The sequence below is a fragment of the Mobula birostris genome, chromosome X, assembly GCF_030028105.1.
Source record: "Mobula birostris isolate sMobBir1 chromosome X, sMobBir1.hap1, whole genome shotgun sequence".
In the NCBI taxonomy this organism is placed as follows: domain Eukaryota; kingdom Metazoa; phylum Chordata; class Chondrichthyes; order Myliobatiformes; family Myliobatidae; genus Mobula; species Mobula birostris.
In genome coordinates, this window is record NC_092402.1 from 54,106,564 (window position 1) to 54,130,948 (window position 24,385).

At 46.3% G+C, this 24,385-nt stretch overlaps 1 protein-coding gene across 1 annotated transcript in view; it reads right to left on the reverse strand.

Annotated features, from left to right (window-relative positions):
* LOC140191790 (nck-associated protein 1-like) overlaps positions 1-24,385 on the reverse strand; it is a 107,695-nt gene that overhangs the window by 41,856 nt on the left and 41,454 nt on the right. The window contains exons 11-19 of the mRNA XM_072249550.1: positions 23,804-23,900; positions 21,146-21,255; positions 16,683-16,815; positions 12,684-12,765; positions 11,059-11,117; positions 6,644-6,789; positions 4,878-5,010; positions 1,832-1,951; positions 1,599-1,738 (exon numbers count right to left, since the gene is read on the reverse strand). Coding sequence (XP_072105651.1) covers positions 1,599-1,738; positions 1,832-1,951; positions 4,878-5,010; positions 6,644-6,789; positions 11,059-11,117; positions 12,684-12,765; positions 16,683-16,815; positions 21,146-21,255; positions 23,804-23,900 — 1,020 coding nt within the window. The remainder of the gene's footprint in view (positions 1-1,598; positions 1,739-1,831; positions 1,952-4,877; positions 5,011-6,643; positions 6,790-11,058; positions 11,118-12,683; positions 12,766-16,682; positions 16,816-21,145; positions 21,256-23,803; positions 23,901-24,385) is intronic.

The window sequence follows — 24,385 nt, forward strand, 5'->3', positions numbered from 1 at the left end:
AGTTTCCACTGCCACTGAAATATCTGCAGCACAATCCCATTTGAGCTGTGTGGCTTATTTCCACATTAATTCTTCTGTTGTATTTCTGACGTTTTTGACTCTAATGTAGTCACTTTGCCACGTTATCACTGATGCCTTGATGTTCTTGGTACACTTGCATGGTACAGAACAGGCCCTTCGGCCCACAATCTCTGCGTCGACCATGGTATCATATTAAACTAATCTCTTCTGCCTACACGTGATCCATATCCCTCCACTCCCTGCACATCCACGTGTTTATCTAAAGTATATTAAACTTCACTATCATGTCTACTTCCACCACCACCCCTGTTCCAAGCACCTATCACACCGGGAAAAAAAATTGTCCCACACCTCTCTTTAGAATTCACCCCTCTCACCTTAAATGTGTGACCTCCAGTATTAGACAGTTCTGACAGTCTAGCCTACCTACGCCTCTCATAATCTTATAACCGGTCAGATCTCTCCTCAGCCTCCAACACTCCAAAGGAAGCAACCCAAGCTTGTCCAGCCTTTCCTTGTATCTTGCACCTTCTAATCCGGACAAGATCCTGGTGAACCTCTTCAGCGCCCTCTCCAAAGCCTCCACCTCCTTCCATGACCTACTCCTCATCAGGGGATCAGAGGTGGAGAGGGCCAGAAGCTTTGAATTCCCTTGGTATTACCATATCAGAGGATCTGTCCTGGGACCAGCATTTCAGTGCCATCACAAAGAAGGCACAACAGTGCCACTACTTCCTCAGAAGTTTGCGTAGATTCCGCATGTCAGCTAAGACCTCAAGATCCCTCTGACACCAATATGCTTAGGTGACGATACCGCAGACTAAACTGGGAATTTGTGCCCGTCGTTTGATGCATTGCCACCTTCTGCAACCGGGAAGTGCACCCGGTAACTGCCCGGTGATGGTCTCATGCTTCACGTGTGGCCCTGTGCCCGAAATAACTTGTGCCATGGTTTCACCGTGGGTCATTGCTGATCTACACTCAGTGGACACTTTAGCAGGGACCTCCTGTGGCCACTGAGTGTATTTCTGTATGTTCCCGGTCTTCTGCGGCTGTAGCCCATCCACTTCAAGGTTCAATGTGCTGTGTGTTCAGAGATGCTCTTCTGCACACCCCTGTTGTAACGTGTGGTTATTTGAGTTCCTGTCGCCTTCCTGTCAGCTTGAACCAATCTGGCCATTCTCCTCTGACCTCTGTCAGTAACAAGGCATTTTCACCCACAGAACTGCCGCTCACCGGATTTTTTTTGTTGTTTTTCCTCTCCATTCTCTGTAAGCTCTGGAGTGTTGTGAAAATCCCAGAAGATCAGCAGTTTCTGAGATACTCAAACTACCAACCTGTCACCAACGATCATTCCACAGTTAAAGTCACTTAGATCACATTACTTCCCCATTCTGATATTTGGTCTGAACAACAACTGGACCTCTTGGCCATGTCTGCATGCTTTGAGTTGCTGCCACATGATTGGCTGATTGGATATTTGCATTAATGAGCAGTGCACAGGTGGCCACTGAGTGTATGTAAACGGATTGCTTGCATCAGTCACACGTCCTCAGTGCTCCGTTCACTTCACCTACTTGGTGACGACGAGTCTGTCCTTACGCTGGCTCTCGATGCCCGGCTTCTCGCGACTGGGCTCAACCTTCTTGCTGGCAGGCTTTTTTCGCTTCTTGTTGACAGCTTTGCTGATGGTCTGCGCTGTGTACTTGGGCAAGAGCTGCAGAGACAAAAGCCCAAGAAGCTGTATGTCAGTACAACAGTAGAGTTGCAGTTCCTGAGCAGGAGACGCTCCATTCACAACGTTACTCACCTTCTCGCTGAGATTGCGTTGCTCCTGGCAGAGCTCAATAATACAAATGCTGGCTTGTTTGGTGATTTCATCCAGAAAATTGGCACATAGCTTTACACTTCGGTTTTGGAGGACAAGGTACTGCACAGAAATAGACAACACTTCCATCAGTTACCACATGAAGGCAGGCCTCAGCCAACAACAGCACTGAGCGGTTCCTGCTGTCAGTCCAATTCAGGCAATCCTATCTTCCATCTTAATCTCCCAGTGTCGTGAACATGGCGCAGTGCAGCACAGCAACAGGTCCTTCGACCCCCAATGTTGTGACGGAACTAATTAAACTGGTAATTAAATGCCTGACTGAACTAATCCCTTTTGCCTACACAATCTTCATATCCCCCTTTCTCTGCACCCATCCCTCTGTGTATGTGAAAGAAGACTTGCAATTAGGCCATGGTTTGCTAAATGTTCATAAATCCTATCCCTAACAATCCCCTCCATTAGATTTCTTAGCATTGACATGAAACTACCTGGTCGATACTTTCGAGGAATGTCCCTATTTCCTTTCTCAATCAACAGAACAACAATAGCTAACAGCCAATCCTCTGGGACCTCACCTGTGGCCAGAGAAGACACAAAGATGTTGGTCAAGGTCCCAGAGATCTCCTCATTTGCCCCTCTCAATAACCTGGGGTATATCCCAGCAGGTTCTGGGGACTTATCCACGTTAATGTTTGCCAAGAGACCCAAAACTACCTCCTTCTTTATCTGAAAATGCTGTAGCACACTAGCATGCTCCACACTGAACTCCCTATCTCCATGTCCTTCTCCTTGGTAAATACTAGTACAAAGTACTCATTTAGAACCTCACCCACATCCTCCACATCCAAGCTATCTGAAAACTTGGGGAGTTGTGATTACTGTTCTCACACTGAAAGGTCAGTCACCTGGCCAGGTTCATCACACAGCATCAGTTCCCTTGTGGCCCCTTGTCTCATTGGACTACAAGATTATAAGACATAGGAGCAGAATTAGGCCATTTGGCCCATTAAGTCTGCTCTGCCATTCCATTGTGGCTGATTTATTATCCCTCTCAACCCCATTCTCTTGCCTTCTCCTTGTAATCTTTGATGCTCTGACTAATCAAGAACTTATCAACTTTTGCCTTAAATATACCTAATGGCTTGGACTCCACAGCCGTCTGTGGCAATGAATTCCACAAATTCGCCACCCTCTGGCTAAAGAAATTCCTCCTCATCTCCATTCTAAATGGATGACCCTCTGTTTTGAGGCTGTGCCCTCTGGTCCTAGTCTCAACCACTATAGTAAACATCTTCGCTATAGTAAACAACCACTCTATCTAGGCCTTTCAATATTCCATAGGTTTCAATGAGATCCTCCCTCATTCTTCTTAACTCCAGCGAGTGCAGGCCCAGAGCCATCAAATGCTCCTCACCCTTTCATTCCCTGAATCATTCTCATGAACCTCTTCTGGACCCTCTCCAATGTTAGTACATCTTTTCCTAGCTAAGGGGTCCAAAACAGCTCACAATACTCCAGGTACGGTCCGACCAATGCCTTATAAAGCCTCAGCATTACATCCTTGCTTTTATATTCTAGTCCTCTTGAAGTGAATGCTAACATTGCATTTGCCTTCCTCACCTCTGACACAACCTGCAAGTAAACCTTTAGGGAATCCGGCATGAGGACTCCCAAGTCCCTTTGCACCTCTGATTTCTGAATTTTCTCCCTATTTAGAAAATAGTTTATTCCTTTTTCTTTCTACCAAAGTGCATGGCCATACACTTCCCTACACTAAAGCTCATCTGCCACTTCTTTGCCCATTCTCCTAATCTAAGTCCTTCTGTAGCTTCTCTATTTCCTCAACGCTTCCTTTAAATACTCTCCTGGATGTACTTAACAAATTCTGCCTTGTCTAAACCTCATGCATTATAAGGAGATCCTAGTCTATATTGGGGAAATGGAAGGCACCATGGCAACAGCCCTGTTGTTTTTATACCTTTCCTTAATTTACCTGCACATCTGTTCTTCAATGTCCCTGTGGCTATTGGGGGGTGGTGAGTCTGTTACATAACCCCATCAGAGTGAATGCACCTTTCTTATTTTGAGTTTTATTTTCCAATGGATTGACAATTCAAGATTGTTTATTGTTGTTCTTCAGTGCACGAGTGTAAAGGAGAACAGAATGATTGTTACACTGGATCCGATGCAGCATAAAAAACACAATAAGCATAAAGAAACCAATAAAAAAACAAAAAAAAAACAATAATTATCAATATAAGAGCATTCCTATAAAACACAATGTACAAGTAACTGTTTTGTACATAGACTGATTGTATGTACATGAAGTGATGCTTGCTGATGTGTTCTGTGGTGGTGGGCTGGGTTAATGGCTGGAAGTGTTGATCAGCCTGACGGCTTCAGGGAAGTGACTGTTTTTGAGTATTTTGGTACATCTGACGATAATAAACCAATTTCTAATTATACTGTATTTTCATGCCTCTTCTGACCCCTGTCAAGTAACTTGTACTGCAGCCCTGTGTGATGTGAATGAAGGTGATATCTGCAGGCTAACAGTGGTGCACTGCCTGTCTCTGAGTGGATGATGAGTGGGCTGGACCTGAGGGACCTTTGACGTGATTGCTCACACATCTCACATCATGGCAAGGAACAGAAATGGGTGATTTGCTGTTTCCAGGGAGGACTATGGACCACGTGCAGGTCTATGACACTAAGTATAATAACAGTTCAGATGGGAAGAAGGGCCTATTTCTGTGCTGTAGTGCTCTCTGACTATGACTTTATGCTTCTTTCTTCCTCTTGACTAGATGTTCCATATTTCTCGTCAACCATGGTTCCTTTACCCGGCTATCCTTTCCCTGCCTTGATGGGACAAACCTATCCAGAATCCCATGGAAGTGCTCCCTAAACAACCTCCACGTTTCCATTGTGCATTTCCCCAAGTACATCCGATCCCAACTTACACGCCCAATTCTTGGCATTTCACCTCAGAAAAGCCACGTCCAGACGATACTCGGTGACTTACCTCCTCAGGGCACATGTCATGGATACAGCTGGAGAAGTGGGCACAAACCATCGGAAAAGCAATCAAGTACTGCAGCTGTGTGGGATCCTCTGCACTTTGTGAAAACATCTTTTCAAACAAAGTTGGGTAGAAGCTGCCACAGAAAAGAGACACGGTTAATCGAACAAGTAGCTCGGCCCCTACAGCTTGAAGTGATTCCATGTGTGAATGTGCACTTTTGTGTAAAGGAGAAAGAGGCAGAGCAGAAAAATGGTTCTAAAGAGCAGCTTTGGATGTGGAATGGGGTACAAAGTGGCAGGGTTTGGGTAAATGTGGAAGCGGAGTACAATTCATGATTCAGTGAACGTGGAGCTGTGATCACGGCTGCAGACTCCAGAGGAAGCTCTTAGTCTTGCTTTGCTCACCGAGTAACCACACGATGCTCTTCGTCACACTTTCTGTGGACTGTCCAGAGGGTCGTGGACACGTTCTCTCCTATTTTGCTCTCACTCTGTTATCAAACACTACCTGGAAGTCATCAGCTCCATGGAGTGAGAGTTTCCAATTTTTTCTTTGTGGAATCACATCTACCTCAAGCCTTGTAACCTGCATCAAAGCACACAGGTCTCTACCCGTTCCTTTCTCTGCAGAACAGGGGAAAGAAGTCTGAACTTTGTACTGCCACACACTGTGGGGAACTCATCACACAATGGGAACTGAGGAGTCTAGGACAAGGGGGTGCACACCCCGAATAAGGTGTCAAGCATGAAAGTTCAAAGTTCAAAGTAAATATATGATCAAAGTACATGATGTCACCATGCCTACCCTGAGATTCATTTTCTTGCAGGCATTCACAGTAAAACAAAGAAATACAATAGAATCAATGACAAACTACACACAAAGACTGATAAGTAACAAATGTGCAAGAGGAGACAAACTGTGCAGATACAATAAATAAACAATACTGAGAACATGAGATGTTTCGTCCCTGGACTGAGATGGGGACAAACCTCTGCAGAGGCTGGGGAGCCTGGTGCAGTCACTGTCACTGGGTTCATTCACAACAGAGGAGGATGGACCTCTGGCTGAGGAGGAAATCGAGGGATGTGGGAAGAGCTAGAGCAATGGATTTGGGGTGGAAGTCAGTCGTGGTCTGGGGGATGGTGCCGCAGCCTCGAGGGCTGGAGGGATATTCCCTGTTCCTGGCTCTTCAAGTTCAAAGTACAGTATGTACACCATATACTATAAAACCAACTAACTACCAATGTGCAAAAGAAGAAAAACTGTGCTAAACAAACAAATAAATAAATAACACTGAGAACATGAGTTGTAGAGTCCTTGAAAGTGAGTCCATAGGTTGTGGAATCAGTTCAGTGTTGAGGTGAATGAAGATATCCACTTTGGTTCAGGAGCCTGATGGTTGAGGGATAATAACTGTTCCTGAACCTGGTGGTCTGGGACCTAAGGATCCCCTATCTCCTTCCCGATGGCAGCAGTGAGAAGAGAGCGTGGCCTGGATGGTGGGGGCTGCTGCTTTCTTGAGGCAGCGCTCCTCGTAATTGTGCTCAGTGCTGGGGAGGGGTTTGCCCGTGATGGACCGGGCTGTGTGCTCTACTTCCTGAAGACTTTGCCATTCTTGGGCATTTGTGTTTCCATACCAGACCATGATGCAACCGTGATGCTTTTATCTTTCAAGATAAAAGGAAGAATAATGCTGCTGCCTGCTCTCCTGCTAGGGACTAACAAAAGTGAGAAAGCTGAAGCTGAGCTGTGATTTTGACACACACCATAATGGAATGATGTCTGCAGTCTCCTGCAGCAAGCCGTCCAAACCGTCCAGCATCCGAGTGTGGAAAGCTATCGTGTTCAGCAGGGAGGCAAGGTTCAGGTTTTCTCGCAGAACCAAAGGCGTTTTCGCAATACTTGTATAAGCCTGAAATAGAACCATCAATTGACGTGATATAGTAATGAGGGAGAATGTCTCAAATCAGAGCAAACAGAACATAGTAATAAAAAAGGGCAACACACACAAAATGCTGGAGGAACGCAGCAGGTCAGGCAGCATCTATGGAGGGAAAATAAACCTGAAAGCCAGTTCTAATGATGAGTCTCGGCCCAATGTTGCCTGTCCATTTCTCTCAGTTAAATATTTAAGGAGAAAGGATTAATATGGTCTCTTACAGTCTGAGGCAGGAGAAACTACACTGGTGAATGAGGAAATGGCAGAGAAATTAAATAACACACACAAATTGCTGGAGGAAGTCTTGATGAAGGGTCTTGGCCCGAAACGTCAACTGTTTATTCCCCTCAGTAGATGCTGCTTGACTTGTTGAGTTTCTCCAGCATTTTGCAGGTGTTGATCAAGATTTCCAGCATCTGCAGAATCTCTTGTGTCAATAACAAAGTGGGATCACTTTGTTGGGATTACACTCCAGGCCACCCAACAGTCAGTGGGAGATAGAGGTGGAGATCCATAGACAAATCACAGAGAACTATAAGAGGAATATGGTTATAGTGGTGGGGTCTCAATGACCCCACATTAAATGCCCAAGTGTAAAAGGATGGAATTGTTGGTCCATCCAGAGAGCTTTTGGTGCCATTAGGTAGACAGTCCAACAAGAGGAGGGGCAGTACTGGATCTTATCTTGGGGAGCAAATGTGGGCAAGTGGTTGTGGGGTCAGTGGGGGAGCACTTTGAGTACAGTGACCATAACTCAGTCAGGTTCAAAGTAGTTAGGGAAAGGGATAAAGATGGTCTGGACATTGAAGGATGAGCTGGAGGAAGGCCATCTCAATATCATTAACCAGCACCGGCAAAACGTACACTGGAACCAGCTACTCAGAGGTAAATTTGCATCCTACACGTGGGAGTCATTCAAAAGTGAAATGGTGGGAGTTCAGGAGAAATGTGTTCCCCAGAGAGCGAAGCATGTGGACCAGTGTATCCGGGGAACTGTGGATTTCTGTTTTATTGAGGGTTTGATAATTATCATAGAAGAAGATCAGAAACACATGAAAGAGCGGAGAACTGAAAATGGAGGAACAACAGCCAACCTACTGAGCTCCTCCAGCAGTTTGAGTGTTACTTGACATTCCAGTGTCTGCAGTCTTCAAGAGCATAGAATACAGGTATATTGAGAGGGTACTTTAAAATTCTTGAGGAAGATCAAGAGAGGCCATGAATTAATGTTGGTGGAAAAGATTCAGGAAAATCATAAGGCGTTATTCAAGTGGAGAAATCCAGCAAGGGCTCGGTGCCGTCTGTTGGCCTCTCGCCAGCGGAGGGTGCCTGCGTGTGATGGATCTGTCGCTTCCTGCTCCTAAGGGAAGGCCCCTGCGTCCGGGAGAGTGGGTGGGTGGTCTCTCTCTCCCTCGGTGCTGTCGGAGGATGATACTGAAGATCTGGATCTGCGATTTATGGATTGGACTGTGGTTCTCTTGGACTCCATCAGTTTTGTGTTTTCGCCTGTTCTTTCTTGTTGCTGTTCGCGCGATGCGGTTGTTTTGTTTTGCGCGGGGTGGGGTTTGGGGTTTGATGTTCTTGTTGCTGTTTGCATGATTTGTTTGCTTTTTTTGCGCGGGGTGGGGTTTGGGGTTTGATGCTCTTGTCGCCATCTGCACGATTTGTGTTTTTTGCGCATGGGGAAGGGGGTTAATGTTGTTGCCGTTTGCGTGATTTCTTTTTTTTGCGCGTGGGGGGTTGATGTTTTTCTTTTAACGGCTGCTATGATTTTCTTTGTTTTGTGGCTGTCTGGAGAAGATGAATCTCAGAGTTGTATACTGCATCATACTTTGACAATAAATATACCTTGAAGTGTATTAGGCACAAGAGGGTAACCAGGGAAAGCGAGGGGCCTATTAGGGACCGAAGGGGCAATCTGTGTATGGGGGAGAACTTAAGTAAATATTTCTTATCTGTCTACTCTGAGGGGAAGGGCATTTTGTTTCAGGGAGGGGTGATGTGGACATTCAAGAGTGCACTGTCATAAAAGAGGAGGTGATGGGAGCTTGGAGGAGTGTAGAGAGTTGGTGTGTGAGTGCAGGGAGTGTATGCGGGGAGTTTCGAGATTGTGGCGTGGAGAGTGTAGCAAGTGTGCAGGGATGCGTGGGGAATATTGGGAGCGTGATAGAGTGCAGGGAGCGCGTCGAGTTTGTGGGGCAGAGAGTGTTGGGAGTGTGGAAGTTTGTAGGTGTGTGGGGGAATTGTAGGGAGTGCGAAGGGTGAAGTGAGTGTGGGGGAGGGAGTGTGTAAATTGAAATTTGGAGGCACAAAGCTGAAGGATAATAGTCAGGTATTTATTTGGACATCAAGGACAAGGCTGTAAACCAGGGACAGGGAAAAGTAGACACAGGCTGACAGGGTTTTACACAGCTCCTGGTTTGGTTTGGAATGCCCCAGCCAATGTACACTTCCCCTCCCATCCTGCCTACTCGTATTACCACTTTCTCTTTAACAATTTGTTGAAGTTCAAATTTACTGTCATTCTCCCGCACACATAATAAAGTTAGATGGATGGGAAGGCTCATTGACATTGCTAAGGGCCCTGTGGATGAAACACACCTGATAAATATCTCCAATGGGTAGAAGAGAGAGCCCGATGTTCCCCTCAGCAGGGCTCGCAATACTTTGTAGGGACTTGTGGTCAGATGTGTTTCAATTCTCATACCAAACAGTGATGCAGCTGGTCAGGACACGCAATGGTGCTCCTGTAAAAACTGGTTAGAATGGGGGTGGTGGGGCAGCCTCAATCTCTTCAGGAAGTGGAGACATTGCCGTGCTTTCTTGACCAAAGAGGTCGGACGTAGGAAGCACGATTATTACGCTGCAGATTTCTTGAGAAACAGTGAGGATGATACTCTTATATTGCAAAATGTTATTGGTCAGCTGGTAAGTTGGGCAGAGCAATGGCAGATGGAATTTGATGCTCAAGGTGTAGGGTGATCTATTTTGGGAAGTCAAATAAAGGTAGGGCACACATCATGAATGGCAGGGCCCCAGCGGGTCCTGAGCAACAGTGGAACCTGGGTGTGCAAGTCCAAGGCTCCCTCATGGTGGCAACACAGGCTGCTGAGGCGATGAAAGAGGTGTATGGGATCACTGACTTCATTGTCTGGGGCACAGAATGTAAGAGCAGGGAGGTTATGGTACAACACTGGTCAGACCACAGCTGGAGTACTGTTGCCACACTGTAAGGAGGATGTGACTGCACTGGAGAAGGTACAGAGGAGATTCACCCAGGATATTGCCTGGGATGGAGCCCTAGAGTCATAGATTTAGACAGCACAGAAACGGGGCCTTCAGCTGACCAAAGTGGAGGTTATTTTGATGGGATTGCTCCCCCCCAGTAGTCAGTAGACCCACACCTCAAGGTTCAACAACAGCCTCCCCCCCCCCCCACCCCACCACCATCAGGTTCAGGAATCAACCCAATAAACCCAAGAAAACCAAAGGGGGTGGGCAACACTGGACCTCCTATTGGGAAATGAGGCTGGACAAGTGACAGAGGTGTCAGTGGGAGAGCCTTTTGGGATCAGCTTAGTTTTCTTTTCGTTCTACGTCAGCTATGGAAAATGATAGAATGGCACACAGGTTAAAATCCTAAATTGAGAACAGGCTGATTTCGAAGGCATTAGTCAAGAAGCTGCAGAGCTTGATTAAAAAAGGCTTTTAGCAGGTAAAGGGATATGTGGCAAGTGAGAGGCTTTTAAAAATGTGACAAGGGGAGCTCAGGGTCTGCATGTTCCTGTGAGAGTGAAGGCCAAGACTGGCCGGAGTTGTCAAGGGACACCAATGGCAGTTACGTGCTGGTCCCAGGATGGATCCTCCAAAATGACAACAGCAAGGAATTTAAAGTTACTGCCCCTCTCCACCTCCAATCCCCTAATGAGGACTGGCTCACGGACCTTCAGCTTCTTCCTGTACACACACCCATTACAACCCTGTGATCCATCACACCCACTCTATCGCCCCATCATTGGGCGACTCACATTTTCCCCAGATGAAACAATGTCTTGGGGCTTCGATACCTCCTTCTATCATGAAGTTACGTTATTATGTGGACAAAAATCCCTGCGTCAATGATATTATACAATGACATGATATTAAACCAATCTACCTTAATACATAACAATACGTGACCGTGCCTGTTAAGTTTTCAAAGGTTACAGCTGTTTGCTTGTCAAATTAAAAAAATCTAATTACCTGGAGTCGAAACCAATCCAGTCTCAGACCTTGGAAGTTAAATTGCTCGTCAGAGTCAACTGTGATGAAAATAAAAATGCGCCACCGTTAACCCCCCGATGTTGCAGAATGAGTTTCAGTTCACGTACATACAAGCAGCTACACCACAAGGTGCAAGCCTCGATGGACAAGAGTCAATACTTGATATGTTGGAGATCGAGCAGAGATAGAATGGGTCAATACGACCAGCAGAACGCTGGGAAGAACTCAGCAGGCCAGGCAGCATGTGCGGAGGAAAGGGTGCACGTCATCATTTCATGTCAGGGCCCTCTTGCAGGACTGAGCAGGAAGAGGATGAAAGGGCTGAGGGCAAGGCAATGTTCTCTCTAAAGTGTGCGCGCACACATCTTTTGCTACTGGTGCACAAAAGGTTGTCGCCCTCTACCTCGTTGGCATGTTAAGTATATTTCACGATCGTACACAATCACATTTCCTTTTCCGGTTTCTGATGCGGACTGTGTTGACAACGCGGAGTTTGCGATGATTTGTCTGCAGATTTTAGACCTGGCTTATTTATGCTGTTTTTATTGAAGACATTATTCAGTGCGCTCATCTTGTTCTCACTGGGCAAAAAATTGCACAGCACAAGATTTTTGTGCACACTGGTCATTACAAATTAGAGGGAACTTTGGTGGGCGGGTGGGATGAGGGTCGAAGGAGGCTGAGGAGGAGTTGGGAACGGTTAACAAAGGGAGAAGAAAGCTCAGTGGACCGACCAATGTTAGTGAAAGGAGAGCATTGGGACAATGTTCACACCACTGGGTTGTCAACTGACCAGGCGGAAGATGAGGAGTTGTTCTCGTTTCTGGCAATGGAGGAAGCAGAGGTGAGCGTGGGAATGGGAAGGAGAATTGAAGCAGCATGCACCGGGAGATCACAGCACAGGTGCTCTGCTAGTCTGCATTTAGTCTACATCGAGAGCACCAAGTTCAGTAGACCAGGTTGAAGGAGAGATACGTAAACCTTTGCCTCACATGGACGGCTGGTAAGGTGAAGGGAACGCCACCTCTGTCCTGCCTGGGTGAAGGTGTGGGGAGAGCACTGAGGGATGGGAGGAAAAGCAAGAGAAGGCTCCGTCAACCACAGCAGAAGGGAAGCCACATGTCTGGAAGAAGGAGGACCTCTCAGAAGTCGGAGACAGATAAACTGAGTAAAATGGGTGGTGTCCTTACTACAGATAGGGTGAAAGGAGGTGTTGTTGAAGTAACTGTGAGAGTCAGTGGGTTTCTAGAAGATATCAATGCAAGTCGGTGTCCTGAATGGAGATGGAGAGATGTAGGAAGGAAAGAAAAGTGTCAGAGATGGTCCAGTTGGATTTGGGAGCAGAGTGGAAACTCTTGTTCCAGATTCAATCACCTATGGTCTCTTTGTCTTTGCTTCTCTGCAATGGGTCAGTGTTTGATATGGAGCAGTGTCTTTGAATGGGAGATTACTCCATAAACTGGACAGTAATGTTCCCTGCAAAATTATTCCTCCATGTGCTTCAAATTAAATTAGATAGAATCACATGGCTCAGATTAGATTAGACAGAATCAAAGCATCACATGGCGAGGAGATCTTTTTTTTTCACCAAATTCTATCATTACCTTGTCTAATATCCAGAGATGTCAAGTTGTTCACAAATGAAGACATAATCACAGATTCTTCCTCAGGACAGACTGAGAGATTCTAAGAGAAAAAAGAAGCAAAAACTTAGACATCCAATGAATTTGTAGAATCATACAACTTGTACAGCACCAGAGAAGGCCATTTGTGGTTGCGGTCATTGTTGAAGTGGGCCAGGGTTAGAGTGGGGAGGCTTTGGCTCAACGGGCTTTGGCGAGAACATACGGAGGCTAAGGGTGCTGAGTCCTTTGGAATCATTTAATTGATTGTAGAACTTTGAGCTTAAGAAGTTAGAGCCAAAGGTATAACAAGTCAGGCAGTGGAAAGCTCCTCCTGAAAGACGTGGGATTGCAGGGTACCTAATGACTACACTGATGACTACATCTGCAGGAAGTGCACCCAACCTCAGCTGGTGTGTTGCTTTCCAGGTGCTAAGGTCCAGGATGTCTCGGAACGGCTGCAGAATATTCTCAAGGAAGATGATAAGCACTTAAAGGTCATGGTGCACACCGGCAGAAAGGGGGAAGAGGTCCTGCACAGTGAGAATAGGCAGTTAGGAAAGAGGCTGAAAAGCATGACCTTCAAGGTAGTAATCTCTGGATTACTCCCATTGTCACAGGCTAGACAGGGTAGGAATAGGATGGTAGTACAGATGAATGAGTAGCTGAGGAAGTGGTGCGGTGGGCAGGGTTTCAGGTTCTTGGATCATTGAAACGTCAAAACGTCTTCTGTGGCAGTGGTGGCCTGTACACGCGGGACAGGTTGCACCTAACTGGCGGGGGGGGAGCAATATCCTGGCCAGGAGGTTCACTAGTGCTACTTGGGAGTTTTAAACTAGTTTGGCAGGGGGATGGGAGCCAGAGCACCAGGTTAGAAAGTGGAGGGATGAAGAGGAAGGTAGATGTTAGGGCCAGTAAAAACAGACAGGAGCAAAGTACTAGATATGATCGGTCAGATAGTTCGATGAGGGTATGCTAATGCGAGGAGTATTATGGGTAAGGGTGATGGATCAGTACATGGTCTAAATGCACTGCCTGTGGTGGTGATAGAAGCAGAAACATTAGATACGTGAGGAAAATGAAAGGATATGGACATTGCGTAGGGAAAGGAGATTAATTTTGTTGGCCATTTGATTACTAATGTTTGGCACAGCATTGTAGGCCAAAGAGCGGTTCCTGTGCTGTACAGTTCTATGGTCTGTATTCTAAAGCTATTTGCTTGCTCTCTGTGGACTCTCCCACCCATCTTATTTCCCCTGCTCCTTTCCCACCTCCTACAGATAATTCCCTCCAGTGCCAACCCCTTTTCCACTCCCTGCAAACACTGAGTCCCAGATCATCACCGCTCTCTGGGTGAAGAGATTTTCCTCACAACCACCTCCCCCCCCCCCCGTACCTTTAGCACAAAATGCTAATTCAGTGTCCCCAATCCTTGACCTCTTCACCAATAGGAACATTAGCCCCCATAACCCCATCTGAACCCCTCATGACATTTTCCATCTCCACAATGTCTCCCCTCAACCTCCTTTACTCCAGGGGGAACAAGCCCAGCTTCTCCAGTCTAACCCTGCGGATGGGACCCCTCATCCCCAGAGCCATTCCAGTAGATTGTTTCTGCCCCTTTCTGGGACCCTCACATCCTTCCTGAAGTGTGATGACCAGAAATGGACGCAGTCCCCCAGTTGTGTCCGAGCCAGTGTTTGTCCAGGTTCCACACCACCTCCCTGTGTCTGTTCTCTGTGCCTCTCTCTTCGAATCCCAGGATCATAAACACTTCACCAACCGCTCTCCCACCATGCCCGGCCACTCCCAAACACTGACGTTCATGTACACCTGGGTCTCTCTGTTCCCACACCCTTCAGCACTGTGCCAGTGGGCCCACTGTGTCTCTCCTTGTTTGTTCTGCCAAAGTGTTTCACTTCTCACTTCTCTGCGTTAAATTCCATCTGCCTCCTGCTTGCCCATTCTGCCAGCCTCACTGTGTCCTGGAACGGACAGTCAGAGTCTTCTCCAACCTGAAGCCCTGGATGAACCAAGAGATCTGCAAACTGCTGACAGCCAGGTCAGTGGTGTTCAATACTGGTGACCAAGTAAAATACAAGAGGTCCAGGTACAACCTCTGGAAAACCATCTCACATGCAAAGTGGCAATTGTGACCAAATGGAATCACTGAAAGATGTTCCACAGTTGTGACAGGGCTTGAATGCTATCATTTCCTACTAAGCGAAACCAAGCAGCATAGGTGGAACAAGGTTTTGCCTCCAGATGAGCTCAGTGACTTTTATGCTCACTTTGACCTTCATCTTCATGAACTCCCACAGCCCCGATGACCCTGTGATTCCAGTCTCTGAGGCCAATGTGAGAGCATCTTTCAGGAAGGTGAACCCATGGAAAGCATCTAGCCCAGTCAGAGTACCTGGGCGAGTACTGAAGATCTGTGCTAATCTGGCTGGAGTGTTCTCTGAGATCTTTAAACTCTCACTTTGGCAGCCTAATGTACCCACCTACTTCAGACAGGGTTAATTATACCAGTGCCCAAGAAGAACATGGTAATCTGCCTCAATGACTATCATCCAGTAGCACTCTGATGAAGTGCTTTGAGAGGTTGGTGATGAAAAATATCAACTCCTGCCAGAGAAGTAACTCAGATCCGCTCCAATTTGCCTCCTGTCCGAACAGGTCAACAGCAGATGCCATCTAATTCGCTCTTCACTCAACCCTGGAACATCTGGACAGTGAAGGTCATACTTCAGGAAGCTCTTCATTGACTACAGCTCGGCATTCAATACTACGATCCCCTCAGAACTAATCAATAAGCTCCAAGGCCTTGATCTCAATACTCCTTTGCGCAATTATATCCTCAATTTCCTCACTTGCAGACCCCAGTCAGTTCAGATTGGCAACAACAGCTCCTCCACAATCTCCATCAGCACAGGTGCACCACAAGGCTGTTGCTTAGCTCCCTGCTCTACTCACTTTACACTTATGACTGTGTGGCTGAACACAGCTCCAATGCCATATTAATGTTTGCTGATGTCACCACTGTCATGGGCTGAATCAAAGTTGCTGATGAATCAGCACACAGGAGGGAGATTGAAAATTTGGCTGAGTGGTGCCACAACAACAACCTCTCGCTCAATGTTAGATTATTGACTACAGGAACAGGAAACTGGAGCCCGGGGATCAGAGGGTCAGAGGTGGAGAGGGTTCACAACTTTAAATTCCCCTGTTGATCATTTCAGAGGATCTGTCTTGGGTCCAGCACATAAGTGCCATTACGAAGAAAGTGCAGCAGCACCTCTACTTAGAAGTTTCCGAAGATTCAGCATGTCAGCTAAAACTATGACAAACTTCTCTAGATGCACAGTGAAGGGTATGCTGACTAGTTGCATCACGTCCTGGTATGGAAACACCAATGTGCTTGAATGGAAAAGCCTACAAAAAGTAGTGGAACAGCCCAGTCCATCATGGTCTGCTCTCCTCTCCTCTTTCTTCTTCAGCCCTTTACCTCTGCTACCTCTCACTTCCCAGCTTCTTACTTCATTCCCTCTTCTTCTGCTTGCCCTCCCACCTACCACGGGCCAGTTCGTACTCCTACTCCCCCCACCTTCTTACTCTGGCTTCTTCCCCCTTCCTTTCCAGTCCCGATGAAGGGTCGCAGCCCGAACCATCGACTGTTTATGCCTTTCCATAGATGCTTCTTGACCTGCTGAGTTCCTCCAGCACTTTTTGTGCATTGTTCTTGGGAATGTGATTATTCGCCATACTACTCTCCCAGATATTTTCTTCCCTTTAAAACAATGTTGGACCTGACTGTTTAGTCCTTAGATTAGAAGACCTCTATCACAGTCTGTTCAACTTTCCTTTGTTTTATTAACTCTTAATAAAACGACCGTGTAGCAACAAGTTTTGTGCCTCTTTCCTGACTTCGGAAAGAACGTTGGACTAAAACTCCAGAATCCAACAATGGCCTCTCCTTACCTGAATGGTTTCACTGAGGTTGACGGCATCAAAACGAGACAGGAACAGGAGGAAGTAGCGCTGGATCACCTTTTTGTACGTGCGCAGCAGTCTGCGCAGCTCCTCCATCACAAACAGGAGCTCTGCAATGTGGCTGGAAGACACAGAGGAGATGGGGAGTGAGCTGATTCAGCCGGGAGCTCTGTCACACCTTACATAAAGCCTGAGAGTGTGTGAGCTATTAAAAACATCGTCTCATTGCGTGTGTGAGTCACTTGAGCCAATGAAAAGAAATGAGGTTTAAGCAGCGTGACCTGGGAGTGGCAATTGTTGGAGTGGACAGTGTTAGAATAGGGTTTTGGCTCAAGAGGCTTCAACAAAAAGAGGTGGAGGCTTTTTTGGATTGGCATTGTGTGAGTAGGCCAGTGGAGGAGTCTAAGGCTTTGGTAAGGAGGCACAGGTGAGTCGGAGGTAAGAACAGGTAAGGAGTTTTCATTATATGTTGTCTCTCCAGGCGTTGCTCCTACTTTCCTTATCACTTGGGTTTACTGGGCACTGTTTGCAAATGTGCAGATGACACCCAGATTGGGGGCATAGTGAACTGTGGCCAGGACTGGAATGGACCAAGAGGAGACAGACAGGCTGGGAGAATGTGTCGGCTTGTGAAAAAGCAAATACGGCAGATGGACTTTCTAGGCAGGAGCTAACATAGAACATTACAGCACAGTACAGAACCTTCGGCCCACGATGTTGTGCCAACCTTTTAATCTGCTCCAAGATCAATCTAACCCTTCCCTCCTACATAGACCTCCATTTGTGTTATCATCCATGTGCCTAAGGGATTATTAATGCCCCTAATCTGCCTCTTGCACCACTCCACAGACCCACAACTCTCTGTGTAGAACAACTTACCTTTGGCATCTCCTCTATATGCTTCTCCAATCAGCTTAAGTTAAAAATATTGTCTCCTTGTATCAGCCAGTTCCACCCTGGGATAAAGTCTCTGGCTATCTACTCAATCTATGCCTCTTATCATCTTGTACACCTCTATCAAATCACCTCTCATCCTCCTTCATTTCAAAGAGAAAAGCCCTAGCTCGCTCAACATATCCTCATAAGACATGCTCTCTAATCCAGGCAGCATCCTGGTAAATCTCCTCTGCACCCTCTCTGAAGCTTCCACATCCTTCCTACAATCAGGTGACCAGAACTGAACACAATATCCAAGTATGGTCTAACCAGGATTTTATAGAGCAGCAACACTACCTCACGACCCTTGAACTCAATCCCTTGACTTATGAAGGACAACACAACATACGTCATCTTAAGCTGACCTGGTTCCAACACCTGATCCAGTATGGCCTCTCCTCACTACATATCGAGTCAGGAATCCTTCCTGGGCTCACCTCACAAACCACTCCCCATCTAAATATTTTGCACGAAGCAAGCGCCAATCAATATTAGGGAGGCTGAAGTCCCCCATGACAACAATCCTGTTATTTTTGCACCTTTCCAAACTCTGCCTCCTGATCTGTTCCCCATTGTCTCTGTTGTTATTGGAGGATCTATAGAATACTCCAGACAGAGCGATTGCTCCCTCCTGTTCCTGACTTTCACCTGCCCTCACTCAGAAGACAATCCCTCCAGGACGTTCTCCCTTTCTGCAGCCGTGATACTATTCCTGATTAGCACAGCCACGATTCTCCCCCCCCAAAACAATCCTTCTTGAGATATCTAAACCTCAGAACATACAGCAGCCACCCTTCCCTTGTGACAGTATAAACAAGAGGGAGCAATTCTAAAAAGGAGTCAAGAACAGGGAGGTCTGGTGGTCTTTTGTGCACGTCACTAAAAGCAGCAGCACAGGCTGTGAAATTGGCTGGGGAAGGCGCACAGACAGAGAGTACAAGAGCAAGGGGGAGTTTCACGGCAGCTCCAGCTGTTCACAATCTATCACTGACTTGAGTGAGGGAATCAAGTGTAATATATCCCAGTTTGGTGATGGTAGAAAACTGGTTGGCAGTGTGGGATATGGGCAGGGTGTGGGGAGACGTTGGGGGATATAGCCACTTGAATGCAGAAATGTGAGGCTACTGGAAGAAAACCAGAGAAAGGCACAGTGTTGTTTCAATGATGAGAGTTTGAAAGGTGCTAATGTTCAGAAGGACCTGGGAGCCCATGGACAATGGTCACTAAAGGTTAATAGGTAGGAACAGCATGGAAGTGAGTAAGAGTTATGTTGGTTTTGAATCAAGAGGATTTGTGCAATGATACAGAACATTTTAGGACTGTTGGTCATTGATGACAAATAAAGGTAACCTTTTAAATCTTTATCTTTAATCTATTTAAGGCAGGATCACCAATCAGCCTCCACGATACAGAACAGAAACTCACCTTACTGAATTCACAAACCACAACTCAAAATTTTGAGATACAGAACAGCATCCACTCTCACCAAATTTCTGAGGGGTGGGGGAACAGAAAGAAAAAACAAAATATATCTTTTTCAACACACATTTCTTGACACATGCACGGATGATGCGGCTGTTTTGCGGAATGCAGCTCCCCCCGTATTGCCTGCATTTCCAATAAAGTGAATGCAATGGGCGGCACAGTGGTGCAGCAGGTAGTGCTGGTGGCGCACAGCTCTAGAGACCCGGGCTTGATCTGGCGCTGTCTATGTGATCATACTATGATCAGCCATGATCGTACTGAATGGCAGTGCAGGCTCAAAGGGCCGAATGGCCTACTCCTGTACCTATTTTCTATGTTATATGTGTTTGCACGTTCACCCTATGACCATGTGGGTTTCCACTGGATGCTCGGTTTCCTCCAAGGTCACAAAGACATGAAAGACACACCGGTTGGTGGGTTAATTGGCCACTATAAATTACCCCTAATTTGTTGGCAAGGGGTAGAAATTGGATTTGAGGGAACTGACGAGAATAGGTCACAGGGACACCACTAAAGACATAGGATCGTTCTGTGAGCCAGATCCTTCTTTCTATATTGTCGAAAGGATGGCTCACCTATTTGATTGCCAGGATGGCAGGTTTGTTATCAGGGCAATGAAGCAGATTAGGCCTGCACTATGTTGTGTTTAGCAGAACGAGAGGAGATCTCATTGAAATGGACAAAATTCTTCCAGGGCCTGAGACAGGCTGGATGTGGGGATGGTGTGTCTTCCGGCTGGGTGGTCCAGAACTGGGGTTCCAGTCTCACAATATGGTGTTGACAGTTCAGGACACAGATGGGGAGAAGTTTCTGCACTGAGGTGGGGAAATTCTCTGGAGTTCTCTCCCCACAGGGCTGTGCAACACAGCTCATTCAGAACACAGACTGATAGATTTTTGGACATGATGTCAGTCAGAGGAGACTCCAGGGAAACAGCATGGAGTGAAATGATCAGGTGTGATTGTGGTGAACCACAGAGTAGCCTCAAGGGGCTGAATGGCCTCCTGCTTCTTACGTTCTGGTGTGATGAGCAGTCCACTGATGGATGGGTAGAGAATGCAATCTTCGACAGTTAGAGCAGGGAGAGAGGCCATTCATCCTATCCAGCCCTTGCCAGCTGTAGTCCATATCTGCAGATTTGAGCACTTCAGGTCCCATGACCAAGCTCATCAATCTCTTGAAACCTCTGCCCCCATCGAGTGCTTTCCTCATTCAAGTATTTGTCTAGGTGCCTTGTCCATGTTGTTACTGTTCCTGTTAGAGTGAGTTTTTGGGTAGATGATTCATTTACACCTAAATGACTCTGGACATCAGCCTTCTATTTGACAAAGTACTGTGGATTGAGTTCACAACAATGCGTTTCCTAAAAACTGTGAATATCGGGATACGAGCCAGATGCTGCGGATGGAAGTGTGAAGTTTACAGGTAGTTTCGAAGACAGTATTATCTATACTTCATAGATATGAATTGTCTTCTATGTTAGCATGTAAAATGCCAAATAAATGTATTGTGGATTTAACTTGCACTCCTAAAGGCAGTGGATACCAACCCAGACATGTTGGCGTCGGGAGGAAAGGATGGTGTGATGTTTTGTATGTAGCTTCAATAGGAAGTATTGTCTATGCGTTGTCTATAACTTTTTAAGTAGCGATTGCCTTTGTGCTTAGCCTATAAATATTGAGCCCACATTGGGCTACTGAAAGCGTCTCCGTCCGTATGATGCCTGCTGTACCTTGTTGTGTCAAATAAAGAAGCTGCTTTGTATCTACCAGTGACGGTCTCTCCAGTGATTTCATCCACGCCACAACAGTTCCTGCCTCCACCAGCTCGGTCCAGATAGCAACAATGTACCTACTGCTCTCCTTAACTCATCAATACATTCTACAGGGTGAATCAGGTCTCACTGCAGAGTCTCACTCCATATCTTTATTTAATTGGTCACCATTGCCAGACATAAGGATGTAAATCAGCCCAACCTATGAGTTCGCCCGGCGCGGTGTGGGGTTCCTTTTCTCATCCCTCTTCCTCACCTGTCTACGTAGTCCTCGGGGGTCTTGGTTTTAGTGATGTTCTCAGCGTGACGCACAAGCCATGAAACCTCATCACGAGAAAATGACAGAGCCATGAAGACAAAAAGAGCCTGGATCAAAGAGAAAAAGTTTACAGTGAAACTTTGACCAAGATACAGAAGGCATCACTTTTATTTGCATAGAAAAAAACTACAGCACAATACAGGCTCTTCGGTCCACGATGCTGTGCCGAACATGTTCTTACTTTAGAAATTACCTAGGGTTTTCCTGAGCTCCATGCACCTATACAGGAGTCTCTTAAAAGACCTGATTGTATCAGCCTCAACCACCGTCGCCAGCAGCCCATTCCACACACTCACCACTCTCTGTTTGAAAAACTTACTCCTGACATCCCCTCTGTTGCGTATGACAAGGTCCAGAAGATTAAGATTCATGAGATCCATGGTGACTTGGCTGTTTGGATTCAGTACTGGCTTACCCATAGAAAGCAGAGAGCAGTGGTCAATGGGATTTATTCTGGCTGGAGGTAATCTGCCTAGTGGTGATCCACAGGGATCTGTACTGGGACCTCTGCAGCTTGTGATGCATGTACCGTAAATGACTTGGATGAAACTGTGGATGGGTGGGCTAGTAAATCTCCAGACAATATAAAGATTGGTGCTGATGTGGACAATGAAGATGCTTGTCAAAGGATACAGCAGGATATAGATCAATTGCAGATATAGGCAGAGAAATGGTAGATGAAGATTAAGGGTGAGGAGCTGGATATCTTAAAGGGAATGAAAGTAGATAAATCTCCAAGGCCTGATCAGGCAGATCTGGTGGGAAGTTAGAGAAGAAATTGCAGGAACCCTTGCTGAGAATATTTGTATCATCATTAGTGACAGATGAAGTGCTTGAAGTCTGGAGGGTGCTGAATGTTACGCCTATATTAAAGAAGGACAGCGAAGAAAAACCTGGGAACTATAGACCAGTAACTCCGACATCTATAGTAGAGAGGATTCTGAGAGATAAGATAAACATACAGCTGGGAAGACAGGGGTTAGTCAGCATGGGAGATTATGTCTTATTAACTTGATAGATTTTATTGATGATGTGACCAAGAAGGTAATGAGGGCAGGGCAGTAGTTGTGGTCTATATGGTCTTCAGTCAGGTCTTCAAGTAGCCTCAAGATTCAGGGGAGTAGATTTAGGACGGAGATGAGGAGGAACTGCTTTCCCCAGAGGGTGGTGAATCTGTGGAATTCTCTGCCCAATGAAGCAGTGGAGGCTACCTCAGTAAATATATTTAAGACAAGGTTGGACAGATTTTTGCGTAGTAGGGGAATTAAGGGTTATGGGGAAAAGGCAGGTAGGCGGAGATGAATCCATGGCCTGATCAGCCATGATCTTATTGAATGGAGGAACAGGCTTGATGGACCTAATGCCCTACTCCTGCTCCTATTTCATATGTTCTTGTGATTTTGTAAGGTTCCACGTGGCAGGCTGCTCTGTAAAGTCAGGTCACATAAGCATTTGATGACAGACCTAGGTAGAATGAGCATGGAGAGGATGTTTCCTAAACTGGGGGAGTCTAGGACCAGAGGGCACAGACTCAGAATAAAAGACATCCCTTTAGAACAGAGATGAGGCAGAAATTCTTTAGCCAGAGGGTGGTGAATCTGTGGAATTCATTGCTGCAGACAACTGTGGAGGCCGAGTCATTGGCAATATTAAATTGAAGATTGATAGGTTCTTGATTCGTAAAGGCATTAAAAGTTCTGGGGAAAAGACAGAATGGGGCTAAAAAGGGATAGTATGGTACTGTGCAAAAACACATATATATAGCTAGGATGCCTAAGACTTTTACACAGTACTGTGGTAACTTTATGTATTGCACTGTACTACTGCAGCAAAAAAAACAACAAATTTCATGAGATATGTGAGTGATGATAAACCTGATTCTGATCTGGGTCTCTACTGTGGACTGAGAGTAGGAAGGGGGCAGGGAGGGGGGAATCATGGTTAGGAAAAGGGGAGGGAGCGGGAAGCACCAGAGAGACATTCTGTAATGATCAATAAACTGATTGTTTGGAATCAAACGACCTTGCCTGGTGTCTCAGGGCTGTGTGTGTCTGTACCCACACCACCCCTGGCCCTGGCACTCCTTCTCTGCCATCTGTCCCACACCCCTCCCAGGGCACTCCACCCTCGACATTCCAACATCCTTTGCTCCTGCCAGACTGACAAACTTGCTCTCTGCTCCACATTGGCAATTACAGTACTGTGTAAAAGTTTTAGGCAAACTAGCTATACATATGTGCCTGAGATTTTTAAGGTTGCTTCTTGAACTGGAGGCCTGTGACTTGTTGTGTGCCTCAGGGGTCGGTGCTGTTTCAAATCTGTATCAATGATTTGGATGAGATTGTACAAGGCATGTTCAGGACATTTGCAGATGGCACTAAAATAGATGGACAATGAAGAAAGTTATAAAAAAGTGAGCTGAAGAAAGACAAATGGAGTTTAATTCAGATAAGAGCAAAGTGTTGCATTTTGGAAAGTCAAACCCAGGTAAGATTTTCACAGAGCCCTGAGTGTTTGGTTTTGTTTCAGCTTCTCACTGCCTGCACTGCAGTGGTTCTGGATAAACGGTATCCACACCTGCCAGGGTGCCCCTACCTTTGGTCCCAGCAGCCCGGGTTCGTCAGTCAGGATGGTACTCAGTTCCCTCACGGCACCCCTCAGGAAGTTCCGTTTCTCCCTGTGCACAGATCCGCTAAATGAAAAGCACAAACCCAGTGTCAACAGATCTGTCACCTCGCCCCAGGGCATTCCCTGGCCTAAAGACTAGAGAGTTTAGTGACATCGTGTCCTGATGTCAACCTTTCCCTAACTGTCAATAAAACCAAAGAGCTGGTCGTTGGCTTCAGGATTGGGGCGGTGCACATGCTCCTGTCTACATCAATGGTGTTGAGGTTGGGAGGGTTGACAGCTCTAAGTTCCTAGGTGTGAACACCACCAAAACCATTTACATGCACTGCCCTTTTTCAGTAGAACATAAACCATTAATCGAACATCAAACGTTACAGCCCTTCAACCCATGTTGTTGTGCCTAACTCTTTCCACCCACATACTCCTCCATCTTTCTATCCTCCATTTGCCTATCTGGGAGTCTCTTAAGTGCCCCTAATGTATCTGCCTCTACCACCACCCTGGCAGGGCGTTCTATCCACCCACCACTCTCTGTGTCAGAAAAAACTT